This window comes from Rhinopithecus roxellana, chromosome 1 (genome assembly GCF_007565055.1).
Source record: "Rhinopithecus roxellana isolate Shanxi Qingling chromosome 1, ASM756505v1, whole genome shotgun sequence".
Classification (NCBI taxonomy): Eukaryota; Metazoa; Chordata; class Mammalia; order Primates; family Cercopithecidae; genus Rhinopithecus; species Rhinopithecus roxellana.
In genome coordinates, this window is record NC_044549.1 from 14,741,103 (window position 1) to 14,754,980 (window position 13,878).

General features: G+C 41.2%; 1 protein-coding gene across 4 annotated transcripts in view; it reads left to right on the forward strand.

Annotated features, from left to right (window-relative positions):
* NSUN3 (NOP2/Sun RNA methyltransferase 3) overlaps nt 1-13,878 on the forward strand; it is a 72,099-nt gene that overhangs the window by 20,974 nt on the left and 37,247 nt on the right. For all 4 annotated transcript variants that reach the window (XM_010357314.2, XM_030939862.1, XM_030939876.1 and 1 more), the window contains one exon: nt 7,039-7,382. In XM_010357314.2, coding sequence (XP_010355616.1) covers nt 7,039-7,382 — 344 coding nt within the window. The remainder of the gene's footprint in view (nt 1-7,038; nt 7,383-13,878) is intronic.

The following is a 13,878-nucleotide window of genomic DNA, read 5'->3' on the forward strand; positions in this document are numbered from 1 at the left end:
AAAACTGCTTTAAAGTTCATATGGAACCAAAAAAGAGCCCGCATTGCCAAGACAATCCTAAGTCAAAAGGACAAAGCTGGAGGCGTCACGCTACCTGACTTCAAACTATACTACAAGGCTACAGTAACCAAAACAGCATGGTACTGGTACCAAAACAGAGCTATAGACCAATGGAACAGAACAGAGTCCTCAGAAATAATACCGCACATCTACAGCCATCTGATCTTTGACAAACCTGAGAGAAACAAGAAATGGGGAAAGGATTCCCTATTTAAAAAATGGTGCTGGGAAAATTGGCTAACCATAAGTAGAAAGCTGAAACTGGATCCTTTCCTTACCCCTTATACGAAGATTAATTCAAGATGGATTAGAGACTTAAATGTTAGACCTAATACCATAAAAACCCTAGAAGAAAATCTAGGTAGTACCATTCAGGACATAGGCATGGGCAAGGACTTCATGTCTAAAACACCAAAAGCAACGGCAGCAAAAGCAAAAATTGACAAATGGGATCTCATTAAACTAAAGAGCTTTTGCACAGCAAAAGAAACTACCATCAGAGTGAACAGGCAACCTACAGAATGGGAGAAAATTTTTGCAACCTACTCATCTGACAAAGGGCTAATATCCAGAATCTACAAAGAACTCAAACAAATATACGAGAAAAAAACAAACAACCCCATCAAAAAGTGGGGAAAGGATATGAACAGACATTTCTCAAAAGAAGATATTCATACAGCCAACAGACACATGAAAAAATGCTCATCGTCACTCGCCATCAGAGAAATGCAAATCAAAACCACAATGAGATACCATCTCACACCAGTTAGAATGGCAATCATTAAGAAGTCAGGAAACAACAGGTGTTGGAGAGGATGTGGAGAAATAGGAACACTTTTACACTGTTGGTGGGATTGTAAACTAGTTCAACCATTATGGAAAACAGTATGGCAATTCCTCAAGGATCTAGAACTAGATGTACCATATGACCCAGCCATCCCACTACTGGCTATATACCCAAAGGATTATAAATTATTCTACTACAAAGACACATGCACACGTATGTTTATTGCGGCACTATTCACAATAGCAAAGACTTGGAATCAACCCAAATGTCCATCTGTGACAGACTGGATTAAGAAAATGTGGCACATATACACCATGGAATACTATGCAGCCATAAAAAAGGATGAGTTTGCGTCCTTTGTAGGGACATGGATGCAGCTGGAAACCATCATTCTTAGCAAACTATCACAAGAACAGAAAACCAAACACCGCATGTTCTCACTCATAGGTGGGAACTGAACAATGAGATCACTTGGACTCGGGAAGGGGAACATCATGCACTGGGGCCTATCATGGGGAGGGGGGAGGGGGGAGGAGGGAGGGATTGCATTGGGGAGTTATACATGATATAAATGATGAATTGATGGGTGCTGACGAGTTGATGGGTGCAGCACACCAACATGGCATAAGTATACATATGTAACAAACCTGCACGTTATGCACATGTACCCTAGAACTTAAAGTATAATAAAAAAAAATAAAAATTAAAAAAAAAAAAATATTGTTATGTGTCAATTTGATCCTGTCACTATGATGCTAGCTGGTTATTTTGTCCGTTAATCCATGCAGTTTCTTCGTAATGTCGATGCTCTTTACAATTTGGTATGTTTTTCCAGTGGCTGATACTGGTTGTTCCTCTCCATGTTTAGTGCTTCTTTGAGGAGCTCTTGTAAGGCAGGCCTGGTGGTAACAAAATCTCTCAGCATTTACTTGCCTGTAAAGGATTTTATTTCTCCTTCACTTGTGAAGCTTAGTTTGGCTGGATATGAAATTCTGGGTTGAAAATTCTTTAAGAATGTTGAACATTAGCCCCCACTGTCTTCTGGCTTGTAGTTTCTGCCGAGAGATGCTCTTAGCCTGATGGCTACCCTTTGTGGGTAACCTGACCTTTCTCTCTGGCTGCCCTTAGCATTTTTTCCTTTATTTCAACCTTGGTGAATCTGATGATTATGTGTCTTGGGGTTGCTCTTCTCAAGGAGTATCTTTGTGGTGTTCTCTGTATTTCCTGAATTTGCATGTTGGCCTGCCTTGCTAGATTGGGGAAGTTCTCCTGGATAATATCCTGAAGGATGTTTTCCAACTTGGTTCCATTCTCCCCATCACTTTCAGGTATACCAATCAAATGTAGATTTGGTCTTTTCACATAGTCCCATATTTCTTGGAGGCTCTGTTCCTTCCTTTTTATCCTTTTTTCTCTAAACTTGTCTCCTCGCTTTATTTCATTAAGTTGATCTTCAGTCTCTTGTATCTTTTCTCCTGCTTGATCACTTCAGCTATTGATACTTGTGTATGCTTCACGAAGTTGTTGTGCTGTGTTTTTCAGCTCATCAGGTCATTTATGTTCTTCTCTAAACTTGTTATTCTACTTAGCAATTCATCTAACCTTTTTTCGAGGTTCTTAGCTTCCTTGCATTGGGTTAGAGTATGCTCCTTTAGGTCAGAGGAGTTTGTTATTACCCACCTTCTGAAGCCTACTTCTGTCAGTTCGTCAAACTCATTCTCCAGTTTTGTTTCCCTGCCTGTGAGGAGTTGTGATCCTTTGGAGGAGAAGAGGCATTCTGGTTTTTGGAATTTTCAGCCTTTTTACACTGGTTTCTCCCCATCTTTGTGGATTTATCTACCTTTGGTCTTTGATGTTGGTGACCTTCAGCTGGGGTCTTTGAGTGGACATGCTATATTCCTTTCTGTTTGTTCGTTTTCCTTCTAACAGTCGGGCCCCTCTACTGCAGGTCTGCTGGAGTTTGCTGGAGGTGCACTCCAGACCCTGTTTGCCTGGGTGTCCCAGTGGAGGCTGCAGAACAGCAAAGATTGTTGCCTGTTCTGTCCTCTGAAAGTTTTGTCCCAGAGGGGCTTGCCAGATGTCAGCCCGAGCTCTCCTGTGTGAGGTGTCTGTCAGCCCCTACTGGGAGGTGTCTCCCAGTCAGGATACACGGGGGTCAGGGAACCCATTGAGGAGGCCGTCTGACCCTTAGCAGAGCTTGAATGTTGTGCTGGGACATCTGCTGCAGTCTTCAGAGCCGTCAGGCGGGGATGTTTAAGTCGCTGAAGCTGCGCCCACAGCTGCCCCTCCCAGCAGGTGCTCTGTCCCAGGGAGAGGGGATTTTATCTATCAGTCCCTTACTGAGGTTGCTGCCTTCTTTTCAGAGACGCCCTGCCCAGAAAGCAATAATCTGGCAGTCTGGCCACCGCAGCCTTGGTGAGCTGCAGTGGGCTCTGCCCAGTTTGAACTTCCTAGTGGCTTTGTTTACACTGTGAGGGTAAAACCACCTACTCAAGCCTTAGTAATGGCAGACGCCCCTCCCTCTACCAAGCTCCGGCATCCCAGGTTGATCTGACTGCTGCTGTGCTGGCAGTGAGAATTTCAAGCCAGTGGATCTTAGTTTGCTGGGCTCTATGAGGGCAGGACCCACCGAACCAGACCTCTTGGCTTCCTGGGTTCAGCACCCCTTTCCAGGGGAGTGAATGGTTCTGTCTTGCTGGCGTTCCAGGTACCACTGGGGTATGGAAAAGAAAACTCCTGCAGCTAGTTCGGTGTCTGCCCAAACAGCTGCCCAATTTTGTGCTTGAAACCCAGGGCCCTGGTGGGGTAGGCGCTGAAGGGAATCTCCTGGCCTGCAGGTTGCATAGACCATGGGAAAAGCATGGTATCTGGACCAGAGTGCATGGTTCCTCAGGCTTAGTCCCTCACGGCTTCCCTTGGGTAGGGGAGAAAATTCCCCAACCCCTTTCCCTTCCCTGGGGAGGTGATGCTCCACCCTGCTTCATCTCACCCTTTGTGGGTTGCACCCACTGTCCAACCAGTCCCAGTGAGATGAACCAGGTACCTCAGTTGGAAATACAGAAATCACCCACCTTCTGCGTTGATCTTGCTGGGAGCTGCAGACCGGAGTTGTTCCTAATGGGCCATCTTGTCAGCAATCCTCAGTACCTGTCTTTAAATCTGATTGGGGCTCTCTCCTCCTTAAATTTTTAATGGCTTCTCATCACTTAGAAGATAAAATTCTAAAACCTTATCACATTATACTTGGCAATCTTCTGCCATGATCCATACCAGACTACTGTTTTTTAAAATGCACTGTTCTTTCTCATACCTGTGTGCTTGTACATGTGGTATTAGCTTTATCCTGAAACTTGCTTTCTCATTTCTTCCTACAGATAATTTCTTCTCATCCTTCAAGATTTAACATATTGGATAATATACAAAAGCTAATGTTGTTCCTAAATTAATAATCCTCTTAAATAATAAGCTTAAAAGGAAATATGCAGGATTAATAACCTCTCTAAGAGATAGGAAAGAAAATGTGAATAAATGGAGAAACATGTGATCAGGATTGGAAAAATTGACTTCAATAAAGATGTGAAATATCTCCAAGTTTAATATAATTTAATATAATGTAATATAATCCTAGGCAAGGTTACTACATCTCTACCTGTCTACATACACAAATATTTTATAAATTATTTTTAACTGAACTTTTATTCCAAAGTTCATCTGAAAGAATAGGCATTCAAGATAGCTTCGAAAATTCTGAAGAAAAAAAGAATGAATAAAGATTTGTCCTGTCTGATGTTAACTAATTGGAAGTGTGCTACTCCTTTTTAGCTAAGGGGTAGACACATGATGCAAGTCAAGCCACTCCTGTCTGTATCACTGTGTTCCTGATCATTTTTTTGGTACACGTGACTCAACACTGGATAGATTTTTCAGCCTGTTTGCAGGGTAAGATTAGGATGAACTGCCATAGGACTTACAATAGTGGCATTTGCAGATTTCCCTTTGGGGTCAGTCTTAAAGCAATCTTCCCCAAAGTGTAGTCCTGGGGATCAGCAACATGAGCATCACCTGAAAACTTGCTAGAGATACAAATTTCAGGCTCTCTTTCAGACCTACTGAATCAGAAACTCTGGCTAGGTCCCTGCAGTCAGTTTTACAGACCCCTGATGCACACTGAAGTTTGCGAACCTCTTTCTTAAGAAAGAGGTTGTCATCCTCCAAAACAGCTGAAACAGGTATGCCAGGCTCCCATGACACACCATCCATAGTAAGAGGCAGTGAAAGGAGAAAGCAGTTTCACGTATTAGCCCTAAATTGAAATTCATGTGGCACGCTTCCAGTCGCAGGTGTTACATTTCAATCCAGTCATTCCTCACATAGGCAGCTCCAGGGTGTGAAGCAGCTGGAATTTATTTAATTGACCATAGTTAATGAGGCTCCCAAATAACTAGAAAGGTCAGCTAGTAAATAAATTAAATATTTCCTGCTGGATCATCTGTCAGTTGATATGAGTTTGTGATTGTCAAGAGATGGAACTCTTGGAACGAATACAAATTTAGCATGGTAAAGCTGCTGGGGGAAAGCCTGCACCATCAATCCATAAGTGGTTTTTAAATCATCCTTGGTTTTTTATCATCTGAGCCACTCATCGCCTCATTAACTCTATTAGTATAGAGTTCACTGTAGTTAGTTTCCCATACCTTTTATCTTCATCAGAGGAAAACACTCATTCCCTCTAATACCTTTTTATGATAGTACTTTTCCCTTTAATATTAATAGTCTCTAAGAAATTAAATATTGTCACTAAGAAAAACACTTCCTTGTGCAGAGTGATGGACAAAGATTCATTTGGACAGATTTAGAGGTTTTTTTTTTTTTTTTTGAGACGGAGTCTCGCTCTGTGGCCCGGGCTGGAGTGCAGTGGCCGGATCTCAGCTCGCTGCAAGCTCCGCCTCCCGGATTTACGCCGTTCTCCTGCCTCAGCCTCCCGAGTAGCTGGGACTACAGGCGCCCGCCACCTCGCTCGGTTAGTTTTTTGTATTTTTTAGTAGAGACGGGGTTTCACCGTGTTAGCCAGGATGGTCTTCGAACTCCTGACCTCGTGATCCACCCGTCTCGGCCTCCCAAAGTGCTGGGATTACAGGCTTGAGCCACCGCGCCCGGCCAGATTTAGAGGTATTTAAAGGCAGGCCGCCTTTTTGTTTTTCAGGATGTTCTACAGGGAGGGACTAAGCTGAGTGTAAGCTGAGGCATACCTCTCTGGTGCAGAATTTAAACCTCAAAAAACTCAGTAATCATAATGTTACCAGTATAGGGTCTTGACTGCAAGTTGTCCAGATTCTTGGAGTTTTGAACAAAGAATCGGACAAAACACCCAGCCAAGCAAGGAAAGAATGCTGCAACAAAGAGATTTATTGAAAGTGAAAGTACACTCCGCAGTGTGAGAATGGCCACAGGAGTGCCACAAGGGCCACAGATACAAAATATTCTTGGGTCTGAATACCCACTAGAGGTTTTCCATTGGCCACGTGGTGCTCACCTCAAGTAAGTAATGTAGTGGCCCACAATCAGTCTGATTGGTTGCGGAAAGCAGCCAAACAGGCTGCAGTGAGGTTACAAAGGTTACGCTCCTGTGCAAATATCTGATTGGTTGTGGACAGCAACCAGTCAGAGACTGAAGTGAAATTACGAAGTTGCACTTCTATTCAAGCATGTGATTGGTTGCAAAAAGCAACAAATAGAGGTACTTTCAATTTCCCATTTGCCATGCAGAAAATGTGAGGGTTTGCAAAGGGAGTAGCCCCTGGTTCTTTTGTTACTTAGGCATGGAAAGTTAGGGTTTTCCTTTCAATTTAGTTCTAGGAATTCAGCATGAAATGACCTGAGGTTCTCTGTCTCCAGACTCTATTCTCTTGCCTCAATAATATAATATTTCAGTGATCACAATTAGTTTTTGAAAAGCCACAATGAACGAAATACCAATTTTTAAAATAAAGAGAGGATCATAACAATGCTGGATTCAGTCCTATCAGAGCCTCATGAGGCAAAAGGAAGAGTCAGGAATACTGATCCTGTCTCTTAAAATCACAGGTAAGTGAAGTATAAAACTAGGACCATATTCACCTGATTCATAATATAAAATTGTATTGGTATGTGTAATATTAATATTCTCTTATTTTCTCTTATTCTATTTCTAGGGAAATACTGACATCTCCATCATGCTGGCAATATGCTGTCCTGCTTAACCGATTCAATTATCCTTTTGAACTGGAAAAGGATTTACATTTGAAGGGTTATCACACACTCTTTCAAGGATCGTTACCCAACTATCCTAAATCAATGAAGTGCTACCTTAGCAGAACTCCAGGCCGAATCCCTTCAGAAAGACACCAAATTGGAAACCTGAAAAAATATTATCTCTTAAATGCTGCTTCCCTTCTCCCAGTGTTGGCTCTGGAATTAAGGGATGGGGAGAAGGTTCTGGATCTGTGTGCTGCTCCTGGAGGCAAATCAATAGCTCTGCTGCAGTGTGCTTGTCCAGGTAGTGTGCTTTTCGTTCAGTATTTGACAACTTTTTAATATCCGTATGTTACAGAGAAGTTTGAAAGTATATATGAGGAGAAACATAAGATTGAGGTTGCAAACTCGGGAAGCCTGAAAACTAGGACAATATGGAGAGTAATGGAAATTTTTGCTGAGGAATTCAGTATAAATAACATTTTTTTCAGCAACTTAATTCTAGCAGGTGATTGGAAACAAAACTTCAACATTTTGCAAGTACAGATCTGTCAGATGATATGAATGCTCATAAGCTGGATAGGTTTTTTTTTTTTTGTTTACCTTTATGCTTCAGTCTTATATATATATCCTTGTCATACTTCTCTGCAACAAAAACATGTACATTTAAAGTAATTTTTTGATGTCAATAGAATATAAGGTTCCAAGGCAATTCTTTCTGGTAGAAATATACTATGAAGTACATATATACCCTTAAATATTTAAGTACTTACATTTAAAAGGTAGAAAGAAAGAGGTGAAATTAATTTGAATAATACATTAAACCTGATACATTCAAAATATTGTTTCAATATGTAATCAAAATAGAAATTATGAGATATTTTACATTCTCATTTTTTTACAGGTCTTTAAAATTGGTTACTTTACAGTTACATCACATTTCAGTTGAGACTAGCCACATTTCGAGTGTTCATAGTCACATGTGAGAAGAGAGTATAGTATTAGACAATCCAACAAGTCTTTTCAGGTCACTTTTTCATTACCATTATTATTAGAACCAAAGCAATACACAGTTTTATAAATGTTTGTTAAAAGTAGCAAGTCAACATGTAATATAAATTTTTTTCTTAATGATTTTTCTTTTAAAACTAATTGTTTTTTGGCCGGGCGTGGTGGCTCATGCCTGTAATCCCAGCACTTTGGGAGGCTGAAGTGGGTGGATTACGAGGTCAGTAGTTGAAGACCAGCCTGACCAAGACGGTGAAACCCCATCTCTACTAAAAAATACAAAAAAATTAGCCAAGCATGGTGCTGGGCACCTGTAATCCCAGAATCCCAGCTACTCAGGAGGCTGAGGCAGAGAATTGCTTGAACCAGGGAGGTGGAGGTTGTAGTGAGCTGAGATCACGCCACTGCACTCCAGCCTGGGCGGCAGAGCGAGAGTCTCCGTCTCAAAAAAGCAAAATAAACAAACAAAAAAAACTAGTTGTTTTTCTTTTAAAACGAATACATGTTTCCCTGAATAAATATTACTTACCACTGGATGAGGCAGAGTTGAGCATCAATTCTGTCTGGTTTTTGTGTGATGATTCTGTTTTTATAGATGCCAGTGTTGTTCATACAGATAAGAAGATGAACTGGGTGTGGTGGCTCATGCCTGTAATCCCAGCACTTTGGGAAGCCAAGGCAGGCGATCACTTGAGCTCAGGAGTGCTAGACCGGCCTGGGCAACATGGGAAAACCCTGTCTCTACAAAAAAAATTCAAAAAGTTAGCTGGGCATGGTGGTGCATGTCTGTAGTCCCAGCTACTCAGGAGCCTGAGGTAGGAGGATTGCTTGAGCCTGGGAGGTGGAGATTACAGTGAGCTGAGACTGCAACACTCCATCAGCCTGGGAAACAGTGAGATCCTGTCCCAAAGAGAATTGTGTTACGGTTGTTTTACTGATTCTTCAAACTCCTGATTTATAGCCCCAGATCACATACAGATCTTTCATCAAGCACTATTCTAATAATCTATTAGGTAAGCACCATTTAAGTCCATTTTTAATTTTGTTGAAAGCAAACGACGTGAAACCATCTCAATTGGCCTTTTTTTTTTTTTTTTTTTGAGATGGAATCTCACTCTGTCTCCTAGGCTGGAGTGTAGTAGTGCGATATCAGCTCTCTGTGACCTCTGCCTCCCAGGTTCAAGCGATTCTCCTGCCTCACCCTCCTGAGTAGCTAGGATTACAGGCATGTGCCACCATGCCTGGCTAATTTTTATATTTTTAATAGAGATGGGGTTTCACCATGTTGGTCAGGCTGGTCTCAAACTCCTGACCTCAAGCGATCTGCCCACCTCAGCCTCCCTAAGTGCTGGGATTACAGGCGTGAGCCACTGTGCCTGGCTGACTTCACTTTCTCAGCCAAGACACTGATGTGTTGAACTGCCTTTGTTTGATGTTCTGGAGATTTCTACACCCTGGCACGTTGTGCCATAATAGGATTCTAGATGTGTAGGAAGCTTGCTTGTCATTTGTAAAGTCGGTGAAGGGCCGTGTGAAAGGAGATGCCCCACTGGAGGTGTTCTCCTCCTTTAGGAAGTTGATGATCTGAAAATGGCTTCTTCTGAAACTGTCCAAGCCTTCCTGTCCCTTAGAACATTGGTATGTATCCCCAAGGCATGTATGTTCCAGTTTGAAGACTGCTTTTATACTTTTATATGAGAGCATTCCCTGTTGAAATAGATTTAAAATTCTTTTATGAGAAATGTGAATCCAGTTGTACTAGGCCTTGGTACAAATATATCAGTTAACTGTATATTTAGGAAGAAATATGCCTAATGTTTTAGAGTTCTGGTTAAAACTCAGCTATTGAAGCTTGCTGTATTTTAGAATAAGAAATCACAACAAAAATACTATTTTACAAGTTTACCTCATTATTTTTATAATTTAGGCTGAAGTTTTGTGGAGTTGTATGTTATAAGGAGCACTTATTTTTTCTTCTAAGTGTAAGTTAAAAGGCTTATACTAATTAATTCTGGATATAGAATTTTAGTATTATAAAGGATGGAAGGAAAATGTCAAATGTGGTTACCATTTTGAAGAGAGGGCATTTTAATCCTAAATTATCCTCATTAGTAGGCTATAAATATTTTACACATTTATGGTAGCAAAGTTGATTTGATTAGGAATCCAAAGGCAAACTGATATATTCTAGGAGTTTGAAGTTGAGAAGAATCTTCCTGTTCTTATATCAAGGGCAATGAACTACAGGCAGTGTTCCAAGTAAAGTAGCTTTTCATCTAAGTAGGACTAATGATAATGATTTACTAAGAAGTACAGATGTCTTCGTGCTGATGCTTAAAGCCCAAATTAGGTTAGCTACAGTGCTTGAATTTGGAATGTAGAAGCAATGCTAATCAAAGCTTTTATAAGCAAAATGTAAAATGATGGCTGCACTAAATGTGCATTTGTACACCAAATTTCTTTAGATCAGTACTGGCCTTTATTCTGGGCCAAGAGGCTTATGGCTTTGAATGATTACAAAGCTTATGTTTCAGGATGATTTTAAAAAAAGAGTCTACTTTCTGTTGGTCCAGCTGCTCTCACCTGTTACCACATTGATGGACTGACCATGGTTTTGTCAGCATAGCCTTTTTAATGTCCTGGTCTTGGCAGAAAAAGAGCAAACAATATGGATTCTAAATGGGAAAACATCAGCATATCAACTAAGGATGACCCAGCTTGGTGGAGTGTCTTAGTCAGCTTTCTGGCTGAAGTCTATGTCCTTCTAGGCATGAAAATCTCTTTGATGTCAGTGATAACTTTTTTGGTTTTTTGAGACAAAGTCTTGCTCTGTTGCTCAGGCTGGAGTGCAGTGGTGCGATCTTAGCTCACTGCAGCCTTGAATTCCCAGGTTCAAGCCATCCTCCCTCCTCAGTCTCCCAAGTAGCTGGGACTATAGGCCATATGCCACCACACCTGCCTAATTTTTGTATTTTTTGTGGAGATGGGGTTTCACTGTGTTGCCCAGGCTGGCCTCGAACTCCTGGGCTCAAGCAGTCGGCCTGCCTTGACCTCCCAAAGTGCTGGGATTACAGACATGAGCCACGACACCTAATAGTGATAACTTTTTGATCTCTGGTTAGTATAGAAGACTGAAAAGACTCCTTTCTTTGTTTAATTGCTTTTGCTGTCCTTCCCGCTTCTTCATCTTTAGTCCTTTTTGCACCTTCTACAAGTGTCACATTCTCCTTTCTCTTCCCCTGCTCCTTTTCATTCTTCAGATTATACTTCAGGATTTAACTTTCCTGGAATGCCTTCTCTGAACTCCCTGCATTAGGTGCATCTTCTTTGTGGTAATGAAAATAATAACCATTTTGTAACACTTCGTATGTGCCAAGGACTGTGTTACTCACATTGCTTAAATCTCTGCTTTTCAAACATTTTTTTAGTAGTCTCTGCTTCCAACATCTTGTTTTTTATTTATTTTTTCTTCCTCTCACCTTCTCCCAACATCTTTTGTTATACCCCCATATATAAGTCTTCCTAAAGTCCTAGAGCTCCGAGGAACTGTGACTATCACTGGTGACCATTATTTAACTCTCCGACTCTGTGAGTTGGGTATTATTATTCCCATTTTAAAGAATTATCTGAGACAAGGCGAAGTACCAAATTGCCTAAGGTAAGTGGCAGAGCTGGGATCTGAACTCAGGTTTTCATTGTTGTAGTTGTGCTATTGACTATTCCAGGGTCTCCCAGTACTACAAATGCTGACTTCTGTAGCAGCCTCTGTGAGTCTCCTGGAGCATAGGGACAGATCCTTTTTTTTTTTTTTTTTTTTTTTTTTTTTTGATGTAGAGTCTTGTTCTGTCGCCCAGGCTGGGGTGCAATGCTGTGATCTCAGCTCACTGCAATCTCTGCCTCCTCAGTTCAAGCGATTCTCATGCCTCAGCCTCCCGAGTAGCTGGGATTATAGGTGCATGCCACCACACCTAATTTTTGTATTTTTAGTAGAAATGGGGTTTCACCATGTTGGCCAGGCTGGTCTTGAACTCCTGACCTCAACTGATCCACCTGCCTTGGCCTCCCAAAGTGCTGGGATTACAGGCGTGAGCCACCAAGTCTGGCCCAGATTCTTATTTATCTTTGTGTCTGCAGCAGATACCACTGGCCTAGTCCATAACAAGTCCTTAATAAACCAGAACCTCAAAGTGGTTGTACACTCAAGTGCATTTTAATCTAATGTCAACCACATTTTAACAAATTCATCATCACCATTTTGTTCTTTTGTGAATTTGTAACATTGTTTCCAGGTTAGTTTAAAGAAACTTACCATTATCCTTTGCAGCACTTTTTTTTACAGGTAATCAGGCATGAGTAGGGCAGGAGAGGGTAACCCCCACCTACCAGGAATGTCAGGCAACCATCAGGCAATGATTTAGCAGTTATCACACTGGCTCTCTAAAAATGACCATCGGCAGCCAGTGCCCGGGAGAGGCAATTTCCTGATGCTGCACAGTTGTCACACTAAAGTGATAATTCACCGCAGGCACCAGAGAGAGGCAATTTCCCAAACAGATAAAAACATTTGAAATTGGTCATCAGCTTCCAGTAAAATCTCAGGAATTAGGCAAGTGAGCTCAAGCATGTGCATCAAGAGACAAAATGGCAGAGTGTGACCTTCCGGGGCCATTCCACTGAAAAGGGAAGAAAGCCTCGGGTGAGCATGCAGAGTTTCTAAACACACTGTGCGTGCTCACCTCCCAAGTGTAAGGAAGGCACTGCGCATGTGGGGAGCTCACCCTTAAGGAAGAATAAAGGAAGAGGGGTGCAAGACGCTGGAAGTGGGCCAGCATATAAAGTCCTAGGAATAAGGTTAAATGGGGCACTTGACCTCCAAAGTACTCACTTGGGTCTCTTCCAAGTGAACTGTCCTTTCCTTCTTGCTCTAAAGCTCTTGAGTAAACTTCCACTCCTGATCTTAAACTTGGCTTGGTCTCTTTTTCTGCCTTATGCCCCTCAGTCTAATTCTTTCTTCTGAGGAGGCAAGAACTGAAATTGCTGCAGACCCATATGGATTTGCTGCCCACTGGCACTTTTAGTACATAGGACAGTATGATTATTCCAGTTATAATACGAGGGGAACATAGAAAATGATCATAAATTATAGCTTATGGCTCCAAAGAATAATTGGAAAAACTGGAAGGAAGGCAAGATTATTGTTTTTAAGTTAGGTCTATTAAAATGAATGAATGAATGAAACTACCAATTTCAGTTTCTTTCCTTGGACCAAAGATTGCCATGTACAGATGCTAAAACCTCAGAAATTTGTTAAATTTGCCCCTTTTCCTGTTTAGATGAAAAAAATATTAAGATTTGGTTTGTTTTTGACAAGCACAAAATTGCCCCAATGTAGTGTTAGTATATAAGTGAAACTTGTATTGTGACACTTTATATTTCTTATTTTTAAAAAGTTTAACCAACCTAAGACCATTTCAAATAAAATCTACATCTAAGCAATAATTCTGCTGGAAGCTATTTTAAAATGCTGACTTGAGAATCTTGACTCAGACTATATACAATTTAGTGAAAAGCTGCCCTGATTTTCAGTTGTAATAATTTAAATATTCATTATTATAATACCATGCTTCAATCAAGTCATCTACATTTAGTGTGCACATACTAAATGCATGGCATTGGATGGTATGTGTATAGAGGTAAGGGATATAGAAATGATGAAGACTTCTGTTTCCTGTGGTGTGACAGACTGGGTGCCCTAACCAACCCCCCTTAAGAAAATAACTAAAAATGTAGGA